The sequence below is a fragment of the Thermobia domestica genome, chromosome 6 (assembly GCF_964235325.1).
Source record: "Thermobia domestica chromosome 6, izTheDome1.hap1.1, whole genome shotgun sequence".
In the NCBI taxonomy this organism is placed as follows: Eukaryota; Metazoa; Arthropoda; class Insecta; order Zygentoma; family Lepismatidae; genus Thermobia; species Thermobia domestica.
In genome coordinates, this window is record NC_137459.1 from 198,388,831 (window position 1) to 198,414,139 (window position 25,309).

General features: G+C 34.8%; 1 protein-coding gene across 10 annotated transcripts in view; it reads right to left on the reverse strand.

Annotated features, from left to right (window-relative positions):
* The window catches only part of NfI (Nuclear factor I), a 784,932-nt gene that overhangs the window by 83,110 nt on the left and 676,513 nt on the right, over positions 1-25,309 (reverse strand). For 9 of the 10 annotated variants that reach the window (XM_081762573.1, XM_081762574.1, XM_081762571.1 and 6 more), the window contains one exon: positions 23,774-23,869. The exons of the other annotated variant lie outside the window; for it this stretch is intronic. In XM_081762573.1, the coding sequence (XP_081618699.1) occupies positions 23,774-23,869 (96 nt within the window). The remainder of the gene's footprint in view (positions 1-23,773; positions 23,870-25,309) is intronic. 10 annotated transcript variants of the gene reach the window in all.

The following is a 25,309-nucleotide window of genomic DNA, read 5'->3' on the forward strand; positions in this document are numbered from 1 at the left end:
AACTGAAATCTACCACATTCGTTTGTCAATACACGGAAGAGTTCGTTCAGAAATTTATTTATTCGTTCCCCCATGATGCCATGTCCACTGCAATTCAATTCCATCATACAGGTGAATAGTGATGCGTAACACGGTATTTATCTTCACGTCACGCGTAGAAAGGTAGAATTGTCGAAACAAACACTTGGGATGTATGTCACCTTTACTTGCTCAGAATGGTAAATCAATCCGTTCAAAGAAAAGAAAGGTCACAAGACGTGAGGTATGTTAGCTGCCAAGTGTGTAGCTCGTTCCCACGCTATTGACTCCACGTAACAAGGAACTTTGCCCCTCCACACAGACCTTTAGGAGATACCAAATTTTCATAGTAAAAGCACATCCTACGAATCTTCTAGGGTCTACTTTCAGCTCACGTATATTTTAACAAAGCAGTTACTGTTCCTGTTCTGAAGCATTTATTTAAAGTAATCACAATCCAAAGTGTGAACGTTAAGTACATTATCGCATATCTGAACTGAAGGATCTTCTGATTTCAACCTGATTACACACGGATTTGGAATACTTTCTGAATATTTTAAACAAAATATGATGTCTTGAAAAACGGGTTAAAGCAGTGATTTAGTTTCATAAACTACCCAAATCCAACTAATCTGATTAGAGCAAATGGATTAGTCTTATAATTTGCTACTTTTATATATAGCTCAGTAGTTTAATTAACGAACTTTTAGATTAATACATAAATTGACAAAACTTAATTTTGAACACAAAAGGGCTAGGCATATTAAAATTAAAAAAAAAAAAATACCTTAAAGCAATTCGTTTTGCACATTTGATTGGATAAAACAATGTTCTCCACAATTCAAATTATTTTATCTTGCACACAATGCTGTGTATAGTGAATAAAACTAAGCGAACTGACCATATCGCTGGGAATACGGGAGTTCACATAAGAAACAGAAGATCGAGGTGAGTACCCGCCAACTTAATAGTCATATTTTTTGCTTTCAGTTATCGACAATATTGGGCATGCTTTATAAAGTTAATTAGGCTTAGGTTCTAAAGAACATTTAGTTTGGGACATTTTCATTAAAAAAAAAAATTACGTGCAGCGTATTTTCCCTCTTTTCCGTATTCTAGGTTTTATCTTGATGTATAAATTCACAGTGTATTTTAAATGACAAAGAAAAAGAATGCAAACTTTAAGTTGCCTTCTTAGATTCCGTATTAAATTATCTTTTAACTAAATAAAGTTAACGTTTTGGAAGAGACTCGGATTCGATTTATGGTAAGAATAGAAATGGTTCAGTTCCCACTTTATGATTGATGCATGTCTTACATGCCCTGTGCCAAATAGAGTTTTAGTACACCTTTTCCGTTGGCCTTATGCACGTGGTCCCACATTTATTGCACGGTGGGAAGGTATTAAAATTTCAACGCAACAGGATGATTCGGATTCCATCTTAAACTATATATTCACGTCTCATATAGCCTTAATGCTGAGAAAATGCACTAAACTTCAACAAAGAGGAAAACAAAATTGAGAAGTATGAACAAATAATTGTTATTGTAGAGAAATGCGTAGCATGAGGATGAGGATGAGGCAAGTGCATGAGGATGGAATAACTGGTGGAATTATAATGTGGGACGAAACGGAAACACCACGAGAAAACCCACGGACACGATGTTGTCCACCACAAACTTATTTGACAAGGGATCGAACCAGGGACCCCACGCATCAGAGGTAAGCGCTCTACCACTAAGTCATCGTCTTCCCATAATTACGCTTTCATTGAAATGTGTATCATAAGGGAAGAAGAGGATTCAAACATTTTCATAAACCTATTTTCCCCATGCGAAGAACGGGCAAATCAGCTAGTATATACACATACCTAATTTCAACAGTTATCCCTATACAGCATTTGTATTTCCTATTACTAAATGCAATATTCTACGTTGACTACTGTTTGCATGACTTCCAAAAATCAAATATATAAATATTGGGCAAGACAAGAAAAGCTTTTCGAACATTGAGATAGGACAATAAAACCTTAGTTCGAAAACTTAACCAAAGCCCTATTTTTTGTCTTGTTTTGTTTCGCTGGCAATATTACTCACCCAAAGAAAAAAGTTTTGGATGTTGCAAATTGTTTATATTGGGAAAATTGAATTACACTCACGTAATTCAGGAAAATTTTACGGCGTTATCTCCAGAATTATATACTACGCAGAAAATGCCTAAATTATGAAGGAAGGATAAATATGTACATGTTTCACATATTTATATTTGTTTATATTTGTTTATCACTATATTTACAATATTAATAATTAAATGTTTTAATGAAAATTTAATTAATAGATAGTAATACATTCCAAAGGTAAAGCAGTCCCCCGTTCGGATCTCCGAGTGGGGACTACTCCAGGAAGAATCACCGAAGGAGAAAATAATAAAAATAACTTTCATTTCAGCATAAGAACTTGGAACGTACGAAACTTCACGACGTGCGGGTTAACCTGAAAATTTAAAACTGGAAATGGATACATGTAAAGTGAACATAGGGAGTTTGAGTGAAACGCGGTGGTTAAAAAAGACAGTATCAAGAAATTACACAATATTTTATTCGAGTGCCCTTAAGCCCGAGAAAGATGTCGCGATAACAATGAAGAAAGAAATAGCAAAAAAACTAAGAGGAATGCCACAATGCTCGACTGATGCTTGTAAAACTATGTGAAAAACCAATGGACATTGTGATAATACAAACCGTATATACCAACAACCGACCACGATGACAATGAAGGAGAAGTAATATATTATGAGATTAGTGACACATTGCATGAGGAGGGAAAAGGTAAGGTCAACGCCAAAGTAATGGGAGACTTCAACAGCGTAGCGGGAGCAGGAGTTGCGAATAAAATGGTGGGACCTATTTGGAGTAGATAGAAGAGACGCACGGAGTTAAATTTTAATCAACTTCTGTAGACAACACTATATGGTGGTGACGAATCCGTGGTTTAAGAAAGGAAAAAAAAAAAAAGCTGTACACATGGAAAACTCCAAGAGATAAGAGACACTACTAAGTTGATTACATTCTTGTGAAGTAATGTATCAGGAATAGTGTATGAGACATGAAAATGCTAACGCGAGCAGACATTGATTCAGACTACAATCTTCTAGTCAATTGCAGGCGGAAGTGCAAACCTGGTTAAAGTCAATCAAGAAAAATGGGATGAGAAATCCAAAATGGAACTTAAAGCGACTAAGAAATATTTACAGTGATGTGAAAAAAGAGACTGAAGAAAAATTCAGTGCAATTGGCGATATGGTAGGCAGCGTGGAAAATTCACGGGGAAAATTTAAGCAGAGTCTACCACACACACTCCACAACAACACTGACAGGATAGAAGAGCACCAAGAAAACCGTGGATAACTGAAACAATACTTAAGATGGAGCAGCCCAGGAAAGCGAAAACCACGGAGAAAAAAGAATATAGATGACCGAATAATGAGTTGAGAAGAGAGACGAAAAAAAGAGAAGTACATGGAACAAATATGTGAAATAATAATGGAGCCTTCAACGGCGCGGCAGATAATATCTGATGCATCAGAAAGCACAATAATTAGAAGGGAAAGCTAACAAAAGTATATGCACGTTTGGAAACGAAAATCAACAAGGTCATGCAGTCGCTAACCATCAAATAATCCTTAGGATCCGGAAGGAATACATAAGGGATTTGTAATACTGCGCTCGAAACAGAAGAGGTGGATGATGTAGAAAAAGGACCCAGTACATTGAAAAGTGAGGAAATACAAGCCATCAAAGACATGCAAAGGAAGAAAACTACTGGAAACAGCGATATATCAGCAGATTTGCTCAACGAATTAGAAGACAATGTTGAGTTGAGTTGATTTTGAGGTTAACGTCCCTTGCAGCAGCGAGATTATATGAGACAGGACCTACTGATTAACGTGGAATCCGAACTACATGAGCTCCCGCCGGAAATTGAACCCGTTTCTCCCATGCCAAAGGCGCGTACGCTAACCGCTTAGCTACGAAGGATCTCAGGAGACAATGTAATGAAAGTCCTGATTTCATTTATTAATAAGATCTTCCAGAATGCGGAATGGCCAAAGGATTTTCTTGATGTTACAATGGTTGCATTGCTCAAGAAAACGCAAAGAAAGAAATGCTGCTATCAAAGAACCATTAGCCTTATTTTCCACACTGGAAAGATTATTGCACTCATACTTAACACGCATCTGGAAAGTAAGATAGAAGAGATGTTGAAGGATGATCAATTTGAATTTCAGAAAGCGAAAGGAACCAGTGATGCTATTGGGTTGATGAGAATTGCATCACAACGGATTCTTGACGTAAAGGAAAAGTTGTATTTGTGCTTTATCAAGGATGTACTATGTCAGTCAACGATGTACTATGTCACCCCAATTATTCAACATTTACAGTGAATGTTTAATAAAATAAGCATTAATGGGAATTTGAGCTTTCAAGATTGGAGAGCAAAACTTTAACAAGGTCAGGTATGCAGATAATATGGTTATTATAGCTCGAACCGAAGAATGACTACAGGTGATGTACCAAATAGCTGAACTTAGAAATTATTGTCGAAAAATCTAAACTCATGAAAATAGCCGGTGGAAAGACGCTCTTATGGGTCAGAGTAGAACAAAGAGAACTTAAGAAGTTAATTACTTCAAGTATCTGGGAAGTATTTTGACGAGAGACGCTTACTGCATCAAAGAGATCAGATATTGGACTAAAGAAGAAGTTGATGAAGTGCTATATATGGAGTATATATGGTTCAGAGACTTGGGCATTATGGAAGTTAAAGGAATATTTACAGAGCTTCGAAATGTACTGTTGGAGTAAGATGGAGAAGATAAAATGGACAAAGAGGGGGCAACAAACGAAGATGTTTTAAAACGGATGGGAGGAAAGAGGGTGCTTTTAGTAATACTGAAGCAATACTTAAGATGGAGGAGCCCAGGAAAGCGAACAGCACGGAGACCAAAGGATATAGATGACCGAATAATGAATTGAGAAGAGAGACGAAAGAAATAGAAGTACATGGAACAAATATACATTGATTGCATACATCCCTCGTAGAAAGGCCAATTGGATTGGACATACCTTGCGAAGGAATTATCTTCTTCATACCGCCATAGAAGAAAAGATGGAAGGGGAAAACGAGGTATGGGAAATGAAGAACACAACTGATCGATGGTTTGAAAAATAGAATAAAATATTGGGAGTTAAAAGAGAAAGCTGAAGATCGAGAAACGTGGAAGAAACATTTCCAGATCCTAACCTAAGAAAAAAACAGTCATTAGTCTCAGGACTAACCAACAGGAAGAACACATAATAATAATAATAATAATAATAATAATAATAATAATAATAATAATAATAATAATAATAATAATAATAATCACATCCATAGAATCATAACTATTGGTCACTCGGTATTAATGTCAGTGTTAAAGGACCCCAGTCCGAGTTTGTTACTTAATTACAAAAGTTCTTATATATATATATATATATATATATATATATATATATATATATATATATATATATATATATATATATATATATATGTGTGTGTGTGTGTGTGTGTGTGTGTGTGTGTGTTGTAATAAAAGTATACATACATGTTGTGTGTTAAAAGTAAATTTTGGGAGAAATGTTAACTGAAATTAAAGACATTACTAAAATACATGTCATATTATTTACTTTGCAGTTGAATGAATTATAATCTTTCAGTTTTAAGTCCCACGTTTATGCCGGCTAGTCTAAAAGAGACGGTAATGATAAATGTATGCAATGGTGGAACGAATAAAGTGGGAGGAAACGGGAGAAAGTCGAGAAAATTCTCACATACATTGTGGGTTTGTCCACCACAAAGTCAACTTGGCGTGAGCTGGGATCGAACCAGGGACCCCACGCACCAGAGGTGAACGCTCTACCACTGAGCCACCGCGACCTCTATTATTTACTTCAAAATAATATGTATGTTTAGGTCATACATTCTGGGATTATACAAAATAAACCCAATAATATGTATATTGTATATTATTGATTGCATTATTTAACTTGCTTCGAATTCAAAATGTCTTTTCACCATTAAGACTATATGGAAAGTGAACTTAGAGCTTAACTATGGATTTATTTCGATTTAATGGGGCAGTATTAACTTAACAGGGTTTCGCTTCGTTGTAGAAAGTTTGTGTGCCGAAATTTGGTTGCTTTTTAATGTATTACTTGTATCTGTATTTGGCGCATAACAGAATAATACAATCAAAATGTAAGTTTTCATAACTTAAAGGAAACAAACTTTTCTCTCTCAATGATGATAAAACATTATCACACGTGATTAAAATAAGTAAATAAATTATTATTTTCACTATAATCGATCAAAGATGTTTCATGACACAGCGGTAATTCCATTAAAAAAAAAAGAACATTTGTGTTAAGTGTAACAAAATACACGTACACACACACACAAGATATAAAAATATACGGGTTTCTTGTTGAACGGTAGAGCGGCAAACGTACGTACTTACATTATTTTTGTTTTGTCCATACTTTTTAATTAACATAATGCTAATGCTGAAGCATACTCTAACGCGATGTATTGAATCCGCGTGCATCAAACTTGGGGGTCCCATCGGACCTACTCGTGTATTTTTTGTTTATGGGCAAAGGGATAAATTACAGTTGAATTGGAATCTCTGTTTGATAGTAATTTGTTCATTATTATATGAAGAAGCTAGCTTTGTATGAGAAGTGTAGATGAGTTCCTGTTGCTTTTAGTGCTAATAAGTAGTTTCTTTGTACAATAAAAAACAAAGAAATACGCACAGAACTTGATCTAATTTGTAATAACAGTACAGTGATTTAGTCCTTCCTGAAAATTCAGCAAATTGACGGGGACGTCACAATACTGACATCTTGTCAAAGTAAACTACAGTAAGTCATTCAAAAAGCAACACGTAGGTCCGATCGGCCCTACAGAAACAGCAAATAATTGTTAATTGATATTCAGCGCCTCTAGCGGCGTTAATCATCAACATCTAACCACAAAACATACAACATTAATATCTCATGTATTGTGTGTGATAGAAACATTACAGTTCACTAACACTAGAGGCAGCACTTTAAAATACAAGTACTCTAACTACAACTCCACGAATTAGAAGTTGTGGGTCCGATCGAACGTACGATGACATTTTCTTAGACTACTCCAGCAGGTCCGATCAGACCCACATGCCAGCTAATGTGTTCAACATCATACTCTCGATATTAGACAGGGAGGCAGGTATGCTCACTGGTAGAGCGCTTACCTCTGAAGCGTGGGGTAACTGTTTCGATTCCAGACCAAGTAAGTCTGTGTTGCACAACATCGTGTCCGTGGGTTTTCTCGGGCTATTTCCGTTTGTTCCCACATTTTATTCCAGTATTTTTTAAATCATCATGTGCCTTAATCACTCGTCTTCTTTAGCCTAAAGGGCAGAACATGGGGTGGTAAACTGAAATGTTTCATTTTTCTCGATATTAGGCAACCCAATACATAAAAGTGTATAATGGGTTGTATACATCGCAGGTATTAATACATTTCTTTACATTCAAAAGAGTAGCACAAACATAATCTCCGAATTATTCAGTACACTGCAACGACAATTTTATTAAACTTCAGTCAATTGGTTCATGATAACAAACACTGTCATATGTTCTATGATCGAACAAATTTGTGGGTGAGTTTCACATTGTGAAATTATGGTAAACTTCTCAAATATGGATGGATATTCAATACAAACATTGAACACTTCCGGTTTCAATAGAGGGATAAACGTAGATATGAAACCTATACTTGGAACGCTAAAAACATATCGAACGCATTTCGGGTGTTCTCTAGACTTCCCACACACAGATTGGAATTAACATACACCGTATCCACAAAGTCATCCTACAGTTACTATGACCCACAGCGCGTAAACGGTATAAGGCAGAGACATACGTCTTTTCCACAACGTTTTCTAGACCTCTCGAAGTTTTATGTACTCCCATGCGCAAAAAAAATTGCGCGTATACTGTAACTCAAGATTTTTCGCATTTATTCCATTTTCCTTACGTTTATGGGTAAAATTCAGTTATTAGTATGTGGAGATAATAGAAAGCAATCCATCTAAGGAGATATTTCCAAAAAATATAATAAAATAATAAAAATATAAGCAAAAAACAAAATTATGCTCGGTTTTGTGTATACTGGCAACGATGATTTCTAGGGATTTTTTCAGTAGCAGATCACAATTGCGGAGGGAATTCAGTAGGGGAATCGAGAAGTTGGATCAAGGAACTCGATAGTGGACTAAAATGTTGCATTTATTGGTTAAAACCTAGTGTGTAGATTGCCTGCCAAATATAAATTAGCTTCTGTAACTAAGATGTCGTACGAAAATATAGAATTAAACAGAAAAACTCTGATCTTAAGGTTCGAAGCGATACGCACCATGGTTATGAAGATTATTTCTTTAAAAAAAAGAGCCAACACAACGTAGCCTCCGTGGTTAGGTGGGTAAAGTGGTGGAGTCGTAGTTATTTTATTATTTTGACACCACATCGAATCCCATCCCATCCTTTTTTTTTTTTTTTTTTTTTTTACAAAACATTATAGGAAGTGTATAATTTTGATGTTAATAAGAACCGAAACAATATAATAAGGAAATAATTTATTGGTAGTATCCTTTAATCGACGTATTTATTCAGTATTAGAATACGTGTACTATTGGAAGCAGTTATTGTTTTCAGTTTATAGTCTTGTATGTTACTTCCCGTTCTTGAACAGCAGACAACTCACTTCGGGTTTGTGTGTCAGGAAGAACATACGCGACCTTGAAAATCTGTGCAGTCTTACCCCTTGTTACATCGACCTGATGTTAAATGATCGTTTATGTGTGTGTGTGTGTGTGTGTGCTTGTTTTTTTCTTTTTAGAGTATTGACTTTCTCTCTCTTTTTTTTTCATATCCACAAGTGCAAGAATGCTTTCGTTGAACGTAACTAAATTATACAGATCTATGTATACGGAACACGAATATTTCCAAATATAGAATGAATATGAACGATAATCATACCATATTTCTACATTATATAGTAGCGTGAAAAACTGATATTAAAATGATATAACAAACAGGCATAAGCTTTTTTTCTAGCATGACAACACATTAAACGTAACTCATTAAATTTTGGGAATTACAAATTATCACCTTACGTGTCGTTGTATTCCTATTCTTTTTCACGTTCAAGCGACCAAAGAAGAAATTGTAGTAATAGTGATAAAAATCGAATTCGAGATTTCAATGAATTCAAGTTTCACGCCCCCACATATCGAAAAAGTTATTTTGATGTCTGTCCATCTGTTCGTTTGTTGGTTTGTCACGCTTTTACATGCATTCAAATAGAGGCCATACTGTTCGACGTATCTGGACCTAAGTCTAGACATGAAGTTTTTATAACACTTTATCGTTTCGAATTCTATATTCTCCGACACCTAAAAATAAGGGTAGTTTACTGAAGGATGAAAATTTAAAATAATTAAATTGTTTCAAAAATAGCTGTAAAGATTTTGCTTATTTTTTTTACAAATATAGTTTGAATCATTGCTCTGAAAAAAATACATAAGGTGTAATTTACTGTATGGGATGCGTTTTTTCGAGCAATTTTCTCAATCACATTTCATAAATAATTGTATCATTAATAACCTAACAATATGACACAACTCGTTCGTCCTGTAAACATTCAGAAGAGGTAGTTTACTCTTCTCCGACGATTTTCCCATTAACGCCTGACGCAATTTTGTTCATATTTCATAAATGAATATCACATAAATAACCTAACGATATGGTATAATTCCATTATCCTAAAAAGCTAGAAGTGGTATATTACTTTTCGGGGCAATTTTTACTTTACGATTTTGTCGAGAATGACTCTGGCAATTTTGTTCGTATTTCATAAATAGCCTAACTCGTTTGTCCTGAAAAGATACACAAGGGATATTTTATTCTTGGGGATGACTTTTTTGACGATTTCTCAGAAAGTACTCAGACGCTTTTGCTCATAGTTCACATACAATTATTTCTTTAATAATTCTAATATATGGCATAAGTTATTTCTAACAGAAATATGACCAATGGGTACTTTACTTTTGGACATAAGTTGCTTCGAACAAAGTTTTCCAAAAACACATTATTTTATTCGCATTTCCCAAATAAATGTTTCAGTAATAGCTGCAGCCTAACACGAGTCAGTTTAAGAAATTCGAGCGAGAAAATTCAGTGCGTTTCATCCGTACCCATTCTTAAATATACATTTTAAATGTTACACCTAATCACAATTTTCTAACAAAATCGAAACTTCTATTTAAATGTGCCTTGTTGTTGCCAAATGGTTGAAGTCCATTGGTTCTGGATTTGATTCCCGGTGAGAGCTAGTGTATTTTTATCCAACGTTAAGGTATAGGTAATAAGTAGGTGCAAAGAGAAAAGTGTTGAAACAAGCCTAACCAACCTAATAAATAATACAAAGAAATAATACAATATTACGAAATTATAGAAGAAACGTTGTTAATATTAGATATTTGCGTGTGAGATTGTCCAACCGATGACTGTCAACTCCAAAGGTAAGAAAGTGAAACATCCAATACCAGGTTAATCAGTGGTCTCTGGGTAAAGCTATCCTACTAGGAAGTGATTGAGATACCAAAAAATGTTGTAATCGCTGGGAGACATGTTAGGAGATTACATTGGGTGAGAGACTTTAATTCATGAATAGTCTGCACCTTCATTGGTGTATTGAAGTGCGTAGGTGGTGTGTGTTTAGCACATCGGGTTCCTTTGTTGTTAGTCCCTGCTTTCTAGACCGGATGCAGTTATTCCCGGTAGAAAATACAATATATATATATATATATATATATATATATATATATATATATATATATATATATATATATTCTATTACTATTAAAGTAAATAATTACACTCATTCCCTCAATGTGATACTTGTTTGTTTAATTGTATACAGAGAGCTGATCCGTGGAAGAATCGTTCATAATAATTAATAAAATAAACTCGACAAATATTCTTGTAAATAATAGGTAAAAGTTTGCGTCACACTGTTCATTTTGCTGGGCACGCCAGTGTGCCACGTTATCCGGTTGTGGCACACTGGAATATAGGGTATGGCTTTCTAATTTTTCCCAACTATTTTAACTGCTTCAATTGAAATGAATTTATAATAATAAGAGAGTGAATTTAGTCTTCTTACCCTTCGATTTAGAAATAAGGTCCGCTAGAATTGTATATATAAAAAATAATAATACTCAGAATTTTATAGAGTAGTTTGTTTTATTCGAAATGACATACTTCCTGCAACTGTTTGGGTTGGAATTATTTGAAATCAAATCTTTAAGTTTTACGACCCACGGTTATACCGGCTAGGCTAAAGGACACGGTGATGATGAGAAATGAATGCAATGGTGGAATGAAAAAGTGGGAGAAAACGGGAGAACCCCGAGAAAACCCATGCACATGGTGTTTCTCCACCACAAAATTCACTTGGTGCGAGCTGGGGTCGAACCAAGGATCCCATGCACCAAAGGTGAACGCTTTATCACTGAGCCACCGCGGCCCCTCTGAAATTATTAATAGGAGAGAGTGACTACTTTTATGAAAACTTGATATCGAACACATTTGTTTAAAAATACCAGCTTTTTGTGAAATATTGCTTAATATTCAGGAAAACCTAAGTCAATAAAATAATAATAATAATAATAATAATAATAATAATAATAATAATAATAATAATAATAATAATAATAATAATAATAATTATTATTATTATTATTATTATTATTATTATTATCTTAAATTAAAAACTCTCTGAACCTAGTGCATTGGCACAATTCCACGAATTAAAAAGAATGTGTTTACTTATCATATAAGTGTAGAAGGACTTAATCCCTGTTGCTTTCAATATAAAAAGAAAGTGTCCAACTGTCAAATGATATGCTACATAAAATGCTCTATGCAACATAATGTAGTATAGAGTCATCATTCCAGGTTGTCTAAAGAACACTTTCGTTTTAGCAAGAAAGGAAGAAAATAGAAAATACTGAGTTTTAACCTAGTAGAAAGTTTGCAGATTTAAGGGAAAATGCACAGAGTTGTTGGATATAAAATGTAGTTCGGATTAATGGAGTAAGACACCGTAAATATTTTATTGTTTGAAATATACTGGGAGTGACCAAGCCATTACATATGGAAATATCGAAAGAGATACGTTAATGGTGTTATTTGCAAACTTTTTTAGAAATGAAAAAAATAAGGAAATCTCTAAAACTCTGATATCACAGATCCAAATTGACTGACTGTTAAGTAAAACTGCTAAATCTGAGTAAAGCAAAAAAAAAAAAAAAAGTATTAATGACCTGTGTTAGTTTCAGACATATCATTCTCATATCAAAACTACGATAGAAGTAAATTATGAATAAAGGTGAATTCACAGTTCTCGAATACCAAAAAATGATTTTGCTAGATGTAACTTTTCAGAAAACTTTTTTATAAGGCTTTAGATTTATTATTTTTTTTGTTTGTTTATTAGCTTCCCCATGCCGTAAACGTCGCCAACTCCTAGTGGCTCACTTGCCGGTAAATGGCGATCGTCGATATTGAAGAATCGGGGGTATTGAAGTTACCACAACGTAAGAACGAGGACTTCATTTTGGTCCGCGCTCGTTTGATTTGTCACGGAGAATCGTAAAGGGACCAACATGAACTATCGCCAGTCATGTGCATGCGGTTATTATTATATATTATTTTTCCCTGACGAATTGTTATTATAAGGACAATATTTGAGCTCCGGGGGTCAAGAGTAACTCCTGCCTTTACATCATGAAGTGAAAAATCTTGAGGTGGGTGCGTATAATTGTATGAATTTAGTTGGCAACTGTCGCCGATCACTAGCAAGTGAATATGAAAGAACTATGAAAAAAGTAAATAGACGCTTGCCATTTTGTTATAAAATTACATGACGAGTGCATTTGATTTGATTCCGAACAGTTGTCTTCAAATATACATGGTTAAAGAAGCACTCTGATTAGAAATATTAAAAAGACTTCAACGATTTATCACTCTACAAGCTGTGTCTTCATAATCGCCTCCGTGACGAATTCGGAAGAACACGCAATTAGTAACCCTAAGGTTGATGGTTCACGCCCAGCTCAGGGCACTTTCGCTTTATTTTTTTAAAATGTTTTTAGACTCATCTTGATGCAAAGAAATTACGCATATCGGCGATTTAACGTATTTTAGGGGAATAATTTTGTGGTTCGTTGGCGTTCCGTCGCTTCTCTGCCGGTGGTGGTATAATTTTCAAAACGGAAGTGGGACCAATTTTTGGCTGCGGGACCGCCAATTTTTGGGGACATGTCACTAGTTGCCTATCGGTGGTCCACCGACGCTTACGGCATGGGATTGTCCCCTCACGAGTGAGGCAGATTGTAATCGACCAAGAGTGTTTTGGAAAAATGGGAAACATCTTCCGACTTCGACTTCTGAATAATCCGTTTAGGATCAAGTCGAATCAAGGCTGCGCCACGGGAAGGTAGAACCAGTGAGGCAATCGTTCCAAGCACTACGCTCGACAGCTTCCGTCTCATTCACGACTTAGACTCTTCAGGAAAAGTAACAAGTTTATTACTTGTAATTTATTATTTGAGTCAAAGTATTTTGCAATAAACCATCGTTTTGTAAGATATTTTTACGATTGTATACTATTAATTTCGAAAACTGTACTCATAATATAATTTCCCATCATGGATTTGAAAAAATCAAAGTTGGAACAAAGAAAGATCTCCGATCCACATGTCTCTTCATGTTTGATATGGAAGTCTCATCTTCATTATTGACCCTTAATTTATTTTAGTCCTAGGCAACGCGAATCGACGGTATGGCTCTAAGTGAAAACATTCATTTAGATGGTTAAGTAATCAGGAAATTCCTGCTGTTATTTCACGAAACACAACAGATCTTGAGGGAAAAAAAAAAAAACAATTTTGCTTACCAGGGGGAGGGAGTAAATCATCTGCTTACGTTTGCTTAACTAGGAAGAAGGCAAGGGCGCCGATCCTGGGGGGCCGGGCCCGCTCAAAGCTCATGTAGGCCTCCTTTGTATTTATGAATATACAATATTTGGCATTATTTGAGTGTAATTTGTCTTAAAATCTTCATATATATATCTCTTCTGCATTTGAATGCCCCCCCCCCCAATTTACAGAGAAATTGGCGTCCTTGGAAGATCTAGTGAAATGAATAAAAATGTGATAACGTAATACTTGAACAACTCTATCTAATGGAGGAAAGTAAATTAGTATTCAACACTTCTTTCAGTTTTAAGCATTTCAAAGATTCTCGTAATTTAGTAGCGTCCCGGATTTGCATTTTTGAAGTACGGGAACTTTATCTATACCTTAACGTGGGAATCGGTTTCGGACCATGCACTTAAGCCGCTTTGCCATAAGAGGCACAAGAAATTTTTCTTTAGATTTCCTTAGGAATATTGCGAATGGTATAACTTTTAAAATAATGTTTAAAAAAGAATACACATCGACATAATAAGATGATAATCTGATACCTAGGAAATATATTGAATTGTTTTTAATTTGTTCTCACGCTTCCAAAACAGTACTTATGCTTTTTTTATTCCAGCCTTTTAATATAAGCATTCCAGACTATTGTCTGTTCTAGGACGATACAATTCTAGTTCATGTATATGCTAGCTTTGGAAATACAGTAGAGTTTCGCTTATCCGACATAAACAGGCAGGCGGAACGCTGGATAATATGGATGTGTTAAGAAAAGACCTATTAAAAGTAAAACTTATGATATAATTTTACATATTACGCATCTAATAATAATGTTTTATAACAAATAACTGCACTGCACTGAATCAGGGACGTATCCAGCGTGAGGGCCTGAGAGCTGTCTCTCTCCGAAACTCAAGCACTTTTTAATAAACTTGCCTTTACCCTTTTGAGGTTCTTTTATATCAGTTTACTAGTAGTCAGTGTCCAAACTTTGGGCAATGTGCTGTTGTCTTGTTATAATTCTAAGAACATACCATAATGCCATTATGCCAGGTGCAGTGGCGTATTTAGGGGGTGGCTTTCGGGCTTAAGCCCCCCACGAAATCTTACTTAGTATAGTAAAGTAAATGAAATATCTTGCAGAATTTTCACATTTCCAGGCAAAGCCCCCCCGAAAGTTAGCAAAGCCCCTCCCGAAACAAAATCGTAAATACGCCACTGACCAGGTGGAATTAAAGAACAGTCTTGAATAGGATTAACATTTCGTTTCCGTTCTGTTTTTAACTTTAATATATTAGAACGATACACTCCATGTCTTCTTGCTATTTTTGTTATGTGATATACGTAGCAGACAGTTTTCTTTAGTTACATTTCTCTCGAAAATATGTTTCATTTTGTTTGTGCTATAATGCAGTTTCCAAAATAAACCGGTTTATAAATGAAAAGTAGGAAAAAGTTTAAGAGAGGTACAGAACTGTAGCATTATTATTATTATTATTATTATTATTATTATTATTATTATTATTATTTTTGATATTTAAAAACATTAGAATTACGTGCTTACGAGGATTCGTGTTGGGCCCCCTCCGAATAGAAAACCTGGATACGTGTCTGCACTGAATGATAGACGTATGAGTCAAGGTGTAGACGGGCGCGCTAGGCGATAGACTCCACAGCATGAAAAATAGATTAAGACCACAACTTGGAGATCTTCTTGCCGATTGGTGCTATTTGCAATGATATATCGGATCATATGGTATGTGGAACAAAGGATGGTCGGATAAGCGAGACTATGGTGTATTGGTGTTTCACGCAACTAAACCTGTAAAATGTTTGTATAAACAATTATCTTTCACTCCCTAGCTAAATTTGTGGGTATGATCACACACCTTGCCTCATAAAGTATAGTCTTATAAAGAAAAAAATATTTTTTTAGCTAAAACCTAAAGAAAAGCCAACTCCATTTTTTTTTTAATAATGGCAAACTAGTCCACTTCATCACGATAAATCACGTTTGGTACTAAGATGTCTTTTTCTGTCCGTATATATATCCTTCACACTTCGTTGGAGACAAAATTGATTTTTCCCCAAGAAAACGGGATGAGAGAAACTATACAACAGCATGAATAGAAAACAATAGCTATTAACAATAGTTTTCTAATCCTGGATAAATACGTCATTACAGCAAAATATCAGTAAGTTGTCCTTATTATATTGCTTCGGTTCTTATTAACATGAAAATTATAATGTTCTGTAAAAAAAATAAATAAAAATAAAAAAAATAAAAATAAAAAAAATGGGATGGGATTCGATGTGGTGTCAAAATAATAAAATAACTACGACTCCGCCACTCTACCCACCTAACCACGGAGGCTACGTTGTGTTGGCTCTTTTTTTTAAAGAAATAATCTTCATAACCATGGTGCGTATCGCTTCGAACCTTAAGATAAGAGTTTTTCTGTTTAATTCTATATTTTCGTACGACATCTTAGTTACAGAAGCTAATTTATATTTGGCAGGCAATCTACACACTAGGTTCTAACCAATAAATGCAACATTTTAGTCCACTATCTTGTTCCTTGATCCAACTTCTCGATTCCCCTACTGAATTCCCTCCGCAATTGTGATCTGCTATTGAAAAAATCCCTAGAAATCATCGTTGCCAGTATACACAAAACCGAGCATAATTTTGTTTTTTGCTTATATTTTTATTATTTTATTATATTTTTTGGAAATATCTCCTTAGATGGATTGCTTTCTATTATCTCCACATACTAATAACTGAATTTTACCCATAAAAGTAAGGAAAATGGAATAAATGCAAAAAATCTTGAGTTACAGTATACGCGCAATTTTTTTTTTTTTTTTTGCGCATGGGAGTACGTGTTATGTGTTTGCAGCGAGTTCTACATATACATCAATGCTTCCTTTCTTTTCTTCGCAGATTGAGATTTGAACAACAATTATGACAGCACAAGAGAAATTCCAATATGTGTGGGGTGGTATTCTGTGCCTGGGAAATCATCAGCAAGGATTCAACAAAAAATATGCCGGCTACATGGAAGATATTCCACATTAAAAGCATCAATAATTAGATGGAGTGCTAAATTTTTAGGGAGAGATAACATAATGACTATGTGAAGTGGATAACTAGGTGTGGAGCAAACAACTGTGGACAATGCGCAAGTTGCATTTCAACGCAGATCGCAGAAATCGGTCCGTCGGGAATCACGGGAATTGCATGTTCCGAATTCAACCATTCGTAAGGTCCTCCACAAGCGGTTACACCTGCATGCCTACAAAGTGCAACTTACGGAAGCTTTGGAGCCAAACGACCTTCCTCAGCGTATTGCATTTGCAGCTCCCGCGCCGGACTCAATTGAATACGACAATCACTACCTGCAGAGGGTGATGTTCTCTGATGATGCCCTGTTTGTTTGTTTATGTGTGTGTGTGGACATCATAACCGCCATTGCTGAGAAGACGGTTACCGAGGCGGCTTACTACGACATGCTTCATGAGTACCTACTCCCTCAGGTGTTGAAAGTGCAGCCAAACATAATCTTCCAACATAATGGAGCACCTCCTCACTAATGTCTAGATGTTAGGTACCTTTTTTCTGGGAGATGAACTGGCCGTGGTGGACCAATAGCTGATCCCTACACTCCCCTAATATCAAACATTTGGATTTTTTCCTTTGCGGCTACGTCAAGAGTCGCGTGTACGAAACCCCTGTTATAGATATTGCCGCACTTCGTATACGGATTGCTACAGTCCTTGGAACGTTACACACTTTACACATTTCTACGATGCACGACGTCGTGAACTTAGAGTCGGAAAGGGCCTCAATGAATCCCACCCAAGAATCTGTTCAGTTTCTGTGGTATCATACTAAGCTCGATCCCACTGCTCTACTAAGTAAATAATGAGATACTGAGCCTTGTCTCGTACCTACAATTTCGCATGCGCAATGTAATTACACATTAACTTTGACTCAATATAAATGAATGGTCCGCTATAAATACATACATATATTCATTCATATACTGTAGACTAGGGTGAATCAAATATAGAAGTATTTTTTATTTTATAGTCTTATGCAATATTAAAAACAATTGCTATTCAGTACGAAACTAATAATTCTGCATTCCACAACAAGCATTCGCAGGTGTATCTTTGAATCTAAATTAAGTTTTATCTTAAAAACGAGACAAACCGTTTTCATTAATTGTATTACTATGTGAATCTACAATATCTACAATTTCGAGTGCAAGGTTAGGTGTTCCAATTATTATTATTATTATTATTCATACACACACAAAAAATCAAATCTTGTTAAACTTTTTCTCGTATCATAGACGTGAAGACCCTTGCAATCGTATAATATTATATATATATATATATATATATATATATATATATATATATATATATATATATATATATATATAGGAGTTTCATGACACCTACATGCTAAAAAGACATATTTTGGATGTCTGTCTGTATGCGCTAAAGCTTACAGCAACCACCAAAATTAAACCAATTCAATTTTCATTTTGTTTAAATGAACTCAGCTAGGTGTTTTCATACTCTTCTCTACAGTTACCTCCCTACCCACCTCAAGAGAAAGATCTTAATTGATGTAAAAAAATTGAAACGTGTATTTTTAAAGTATATTTCTGGTGTTTATATTTCGTAAGTTAATCCGCAGTTAACGAAACTAACGTTACCCCTCTTTGTCATTTTTAATTTATCTCGAAAAAAAAAAGAAAAGAAAAGGACAATTTGGTGATACGAGGTATTTTTTAAGCAAATACCAGTAACAATTTTGTCTATTCTCCCATAATATGATATTGCTGGTTTTCTTTTAGAAAAAAATAGGGGAAAGAAATGATAACTACAATCTCGTTTTGAACTGAATATAGTTTGGATAGTCTGTTTCGTACATCAATAGCAATGATTGCTTACGAACCAAAACGGTCGTTTTTGTAAATGCCTTAATACATAATGGGTTAGTTTCAATTGGGGATTGGTTTTCTACTAACTTTTAGTCACAGTTGTAGTGGACGAGTCACTTTTGCTCATTACCTCTTTCTCGTTTCAGCAATACTGTATGGTCCATCACGATAGAACACATTACTTAAGCCGTGACCCAAGCTTGCTTTCTGGATATCTGATTATTCTGATTGTATTACTACTCCAGCAGTACCATCTTTAATCACTCACTCAACAAGATTTGTACTCAAGTCCTTAGACGTCATTTCCACACGGAACTTTGCAAGTTGCAAATGGCAATGAACATCGAGTAACTGCAACACTGACTCCATTGTTTCTCACAATTTTTTAGTTTATCAGTATTTTCCGTAGCTTCAAAATGGAGATTCCTTGGTCAGAGCTAATTCTGTGACTTGTAAAGGTTTGTTTCCTACAGAATTATTCCCTTGTAGTTAGTTTATTTGGTGCAAAGCAGACCTAAAATCCTACAAAAAGATCGTAAGTTACTATGCCAGGTAAATCAGTTTATTTCTGAAATGAATTTCTGCTGTAATAGTACAACGGTTAGTTGAAATGTCCGTTCTTCGGACGGAAAGAAGTTTATGAAAAATATTTGAAACCCCTCACTTCCCGCAGGGTGCGTATATGAATCAAAATGAAATAATAAAAATCCATCTCGGCCCAAGAGTTCATTATGTTCAAAAGTTCATTTTAAACACTTCAAACATTTCCTCACTTTTGCCATTATATGAATAAAAAATGGGAAATTAAGATGTAACCATATTCCACCTCAATTCCAAGCAAGATCTTTGAAAATACTTGGACACGTGTCAACTTAAAGAAGTTTATATTCCGAACTTCGTCTGCCTAACATGACGGAATCATAAGATACTCAATTTCTCGCATAAAACTTGAATCCTCGAGTTTTCCCTTAGTATACATATTTTAATGAAAGTAACACGATATAAATCTATTTGAAGGAAAGTGATATTCAAAACTCGATTTCAAACGGTTCAACCATTTTCCCGTGATGCGATCCCACAAAAGATCACTTTCATGTTTATTTGTATGAATAACAGTATTATTATTATTAGAAATATCTTGCACGTTTATGCGTTTGACGTAACATTACGGATGTAGTTTAAATCCACGTTAAGGATTTACAGTTCTGATAATGATGCATAAGACGAATTCGAAGTAAATTCTGCGGACGGGCAGACGGTCAGTACAACCCTATAAGGTCCATTAATGTGATCCTAATAACTAGATTAGCTACTCGGAAGAATTGAAGCGCTATAGTGATACTACTGGAAAGCTTCAAAATTCCGATATACGAAGTAGAAAGAAACGACTCACAATCACATGTTGAAAAATGAAATGAAATCTTTAAGTTTTACGTCCCACGGTTATGCCGGTGAGGCTAAAGGAGACGGTGATTATGAGAAATGAATGAAATGGTGGAATGAGGAAAGTGGGAGGAAACGGGAGAACCCCGAGAAAACCCATGCACACGGTGTGTGTCCACCACAAAGTTCACTTGGCGGGAGCAGGGTTTGAACCAGGGACCCCATGCACCAGAGGTGAACGCTCTACCACTGAGCCACCGCGGCCCCAATCACATGTTGAAAGTGACGGCACGAACAAAGATGACAAGTCACATTAACAACTGTGTAACTGGGGAGGAATGGGCTACAATGCATATTGAAGAATTAATATTTATAATTTAGTTTACATTTCCGAAAGAAGGTAGCGACAAATGAAAGAAATTACAATAAAAGAATTGATGGAATGGTGTTCAAACGGGAAGTAACAAAAGCGCCACAGAAAACGATAGGCAAGATGCCCATCACAAGAGTGCAATCCTGGGATCAAAATAACGACTCATTACACCAAAGACGTGCATACTAACATGGAGTCACTGGTCTCTCCCATTATTGATTTCAATTGAAATAAAGACAAAATTGTAAGATGTATTGGAAATTAAAATTTTTCGTTAAAAATTTTCAGCATTGGAGATTAATGTCTTTCTGATTATCACTGAACATTTGTTTTCCGATTTTTTTTCTTGTGCGAGAAATGGCTATAGCCGACTAATGCTTCTGTCAACGTACTTACAATTTTGAGGTTGCAAAGACTCTTCAGTATTATCATTAGATACCTTATGCATAGCATTTGGTATAGAGTAACACTTATTTATATGTTTGGGTTCTAATAAAATGATTGGGGTAACGCTGAAATGAAAAAGGAAGTAAATAGCCTTGGTAAAAGTATAAGAAAAGGATAATAATATACAAGGTGTTTTTTTTTAAAAAAAAAACAGAGAAAATAAACAATTGTTTGACAAGAAACTGTGTTCTAAAGGATGTAACAAAATTATGATCGAAGGAAAAAATTGAATAGAAAGTTTAACGCATATTGCATGGGAACTTGTCAATTCATCGTAAGATCCGCCTGTGATAGCAGAATAATATTTCACGATTGTATTATTATTATTATTATTTCGAATACATTAAAGGGAGATCAACGAGGTATCGGAGTTTTATGCTATCTAACTTTTGAATAAATTCTACTTTTATTACAAGCTCTAATACACTGAGAATCAGCACAGTAGAAGATGATCGATAATTAAACGAAAACTAATATCAAATTAACTTCATCTACTTCATATTTTCTCCATGTACTTTTCTATAATATGCTGAGTTAAAACCAATTTGAAAGCAGTTATAAAGTTCTTTTTTTTTTTTTTTAAATTCCATTACACCGAAGACAGGAAGTACGAATTTGAGATATGCTGTTCACCAACACAAACACAAGTTTATTTGGTCTATCAGTCGCAGGCTTCATTAGTATTCAGAATAGAACGGTTTGTATGCTGGGTGTGGTAAGAATGAATTATACTCCCAGTCTGGGCGGGGAAATCCGTACGATTTCATACACATATAGACTACAAAATATTCTTCTACATATTGGAGAATATAAATATGTTCTGTGAACACATGGTAGAAATTAAAATACTGTTTACTATTTGTTTGCAGTCACGACACCAATATAAGAGTCTCATATAAAATCTATATAGCTTTAGCATAAAATTTGATTGTATATGAAGAATTGCAGAAAAAGCTTTATATCTTCTTTAGACTGGTTTTAAATGCTTGTTGTCAAATCTGAATTAAGTTTCATCAATTTATCCTAATCAAATAACTATTAAGGATTTATGAGATTTTTTTTTAGATATATTAGATGTACATTATATATATAATTCAAAAAATCAAAGGCTAGCAAATTTCAAGGTAAATATTCTCTTTCTCTTTCTCTCTCTCTCTCTCTCTTCCTCTTCTTCTTTTCTAATACAAAATTAATGTGTATCTACAACCGTAAACATTCTGCATTGCCAATAATAATAGCAAGAAACTAGATAAAGATTTGGTGACTGGGTTTTATTGAACGCTTTCTGTAAATTCAAACCGTTCAGAGGAAAAACAATACTAGTGAATATCAATGTGCATTCAGTCCAATGAAATGTGTCAAATTTTATTATCACACAGAAATACACACTTCATAAGGAGTTTTTCTTTCTAGATCATTCCTACTGTATAAGAGTACAAGTTTGTAATTCATTACTTTTAATTTTAGCTCTGAAATACCAGAGATAATTCGAGTTGACAATCCAGAAAGTGAATTATTAAAAACAAGATACTATTTGATTCTTTAAAACTAAATTCTATATGATTTGAAATCAGATTCTTGGACATCATGTAAGAAATTATTTGTAATCTAACTTGTACCAATTTGAACAAATAGGGAACATTCGCAGCTTCCGATCACGGTACTTCATTCGTTCCGCCAAACTAATGATCAGCAACCTTCTACAGACACTGCTGCAAGGGGGAAAAAGTAATCACGCAATGGATCTGCAATATATTTTCCACCTCGATAGTATCTCTGGCATATCTGACTCACTCTACACCTACCATTATCATAATGTGGCTACCTTTTAGTTCTTCCTTCCAGTTTCCCCATGCAAAAAAAAAAAAAAAAAAAAAAATCATGCTAACCATGCAACAAGCAAATATATGACAACAGGCAGTTAATTCTAAGTTACCATGCGATTGGCACTCAGAAGATGATTATTTAACTATCACATCCGTGGATATCTCTCAACAGCCGGCGAGGACTTAACGTCAAGTAGCAGTATGAAGATATGCCTAGATAATACATGTTTTGCCTAATTTGTCTTCTAAAATATTGGCATGTCAAGTAATAAAACACTCCTATTCTTTCAAACCATGCAGTAGTGGAATCGACCATATTGCCTAACAAAACTTTCACTAAATGTTGTAAAACATGAAAACAGCGGTATCATGCTCTTCATTTTTGACAAATAGTATTCATGAAGTGTACCTACAGTGATTTCTCATAACATATGAAGACAACTAAATCGATACATACGCGAGATTATTACTGTGGTTTTTGCATACAGAAACGAAATAGGATATACTCAATCCCAGCAGCTAGTAGGGAAGAACAGAAGACCATTCTAACTCATTCTTCAACTACTACCGAACCCACTACAACCTATTACAAGACGTGTAACCGCCACCAGTAACTAGATTGTTTTGTACGTACCTTTAGAAAGCCTCCACAGTTCTTTGGAAGAGAAGACACCCGTAGCTAATATGGTATCGTTGCATATCACTCCGTTGTATGGGTTGTGAGTATAGCCTGGAAGACACAGACAGAGGGAGGTGGCATATTACTCGCGGAACTGCAGTACAGTTCATAGGTGTCCTATTCTGCACGAGAACTAAATTATCCGTCTTCTTTATTAATATCTATACTAAGCGAAATATATGTAAAATCTTGGAGCCATTCCATACTGAACCAGTAAACAATAATAATGATAAATAAGTATCATTTAATTAAAAACAACAAATATATTTGTTAAACTACTTAAGATATGAATAAAAACATCGTATTGAAAAATACTACACTAAATGTTTATTCATAGCATTCATTTTACGTATTTGCAGAAGTAAAGAAAAATCTGGTCTGTGAAGATCACTGTAAATTTAGATAAAGGTGTATATGTTTTTGGTTTCATGACAAAGAAACCAATGTTAATGATAAAAACTACTTTATATTGGAGAATATGTAGTACTTAGGATTGGTATGCTTAACAGTTATATTGATTTATCGTTTTCCAGCAACGTAGTTCTGGATGCTGTGTTAAGCCAATGTTCACATAGATACACTTTCTATTAAAGCATAATGATTTAAATGTAAAATTGGTAACATTTCACAAGCGTCTGAAATTTTTCGTTCAGAATTAACTCACATCACTTTTACATTTTAAAGAGTTTAGTTTTGAAAGTAGCGCCACATTGGCTAAGAGTCTCCTCATATGGAAATATGTAATGTTCAAATTATTATCTTTCATTATTTAGTTTCTGTTCATTACTGTTAACTATTCTTTCACTCGTCTCATCTCCATTAATTTAGCTTAATTATCGAAAGAATATTTACTCATTTAACATTTATTAAGCATAGATTTGTATACAATACTGCTGTCTTTAGCAAGTACTTATTTAGGCCAGGCACTTTTTCAACAATACATTTCAATCAATAAGTATCTAGTGTTTACATATTGTTACATTAGACTTAAGAGAAGACACATATACTCAAGTTAGAGAGTTCACCCATTGTGTGCAAGGCTCCTGGTTCGATCCAAAATAAGAGTTCAGGTAGGATATCACTGTGCCCGTTTATTTTCTCCCATTTTTCCCTCACTGTTCTCATTATCATTTACTTGTAAGTTTCATTTGTCCCTTACAAATCATAGTCATGGGATTTTTTTTTTAAGTTATTTCATTACACTTCAGAATACAGTACTAAACATGTAAACATATCGACATATTTTCGCATTTACCCAAAAGATTTAGTGTATCCATATGAATAGAACAACTGAAAAATGGCAAAGGCACTAAAGAGAATTGGAATGATTATTGACATATTCAGCAAAAACGTAGTTGGTAGTCAGTTGACGAAGTAGAGATATTTACTGATTTCTCAAGAAGGGACCAATTTGGGAGAAAAACAAACATAGTTACGATATAAAACCACGCTACGTATACCAAGCGAGCATAAGTGACTAGAGTTCGCGAA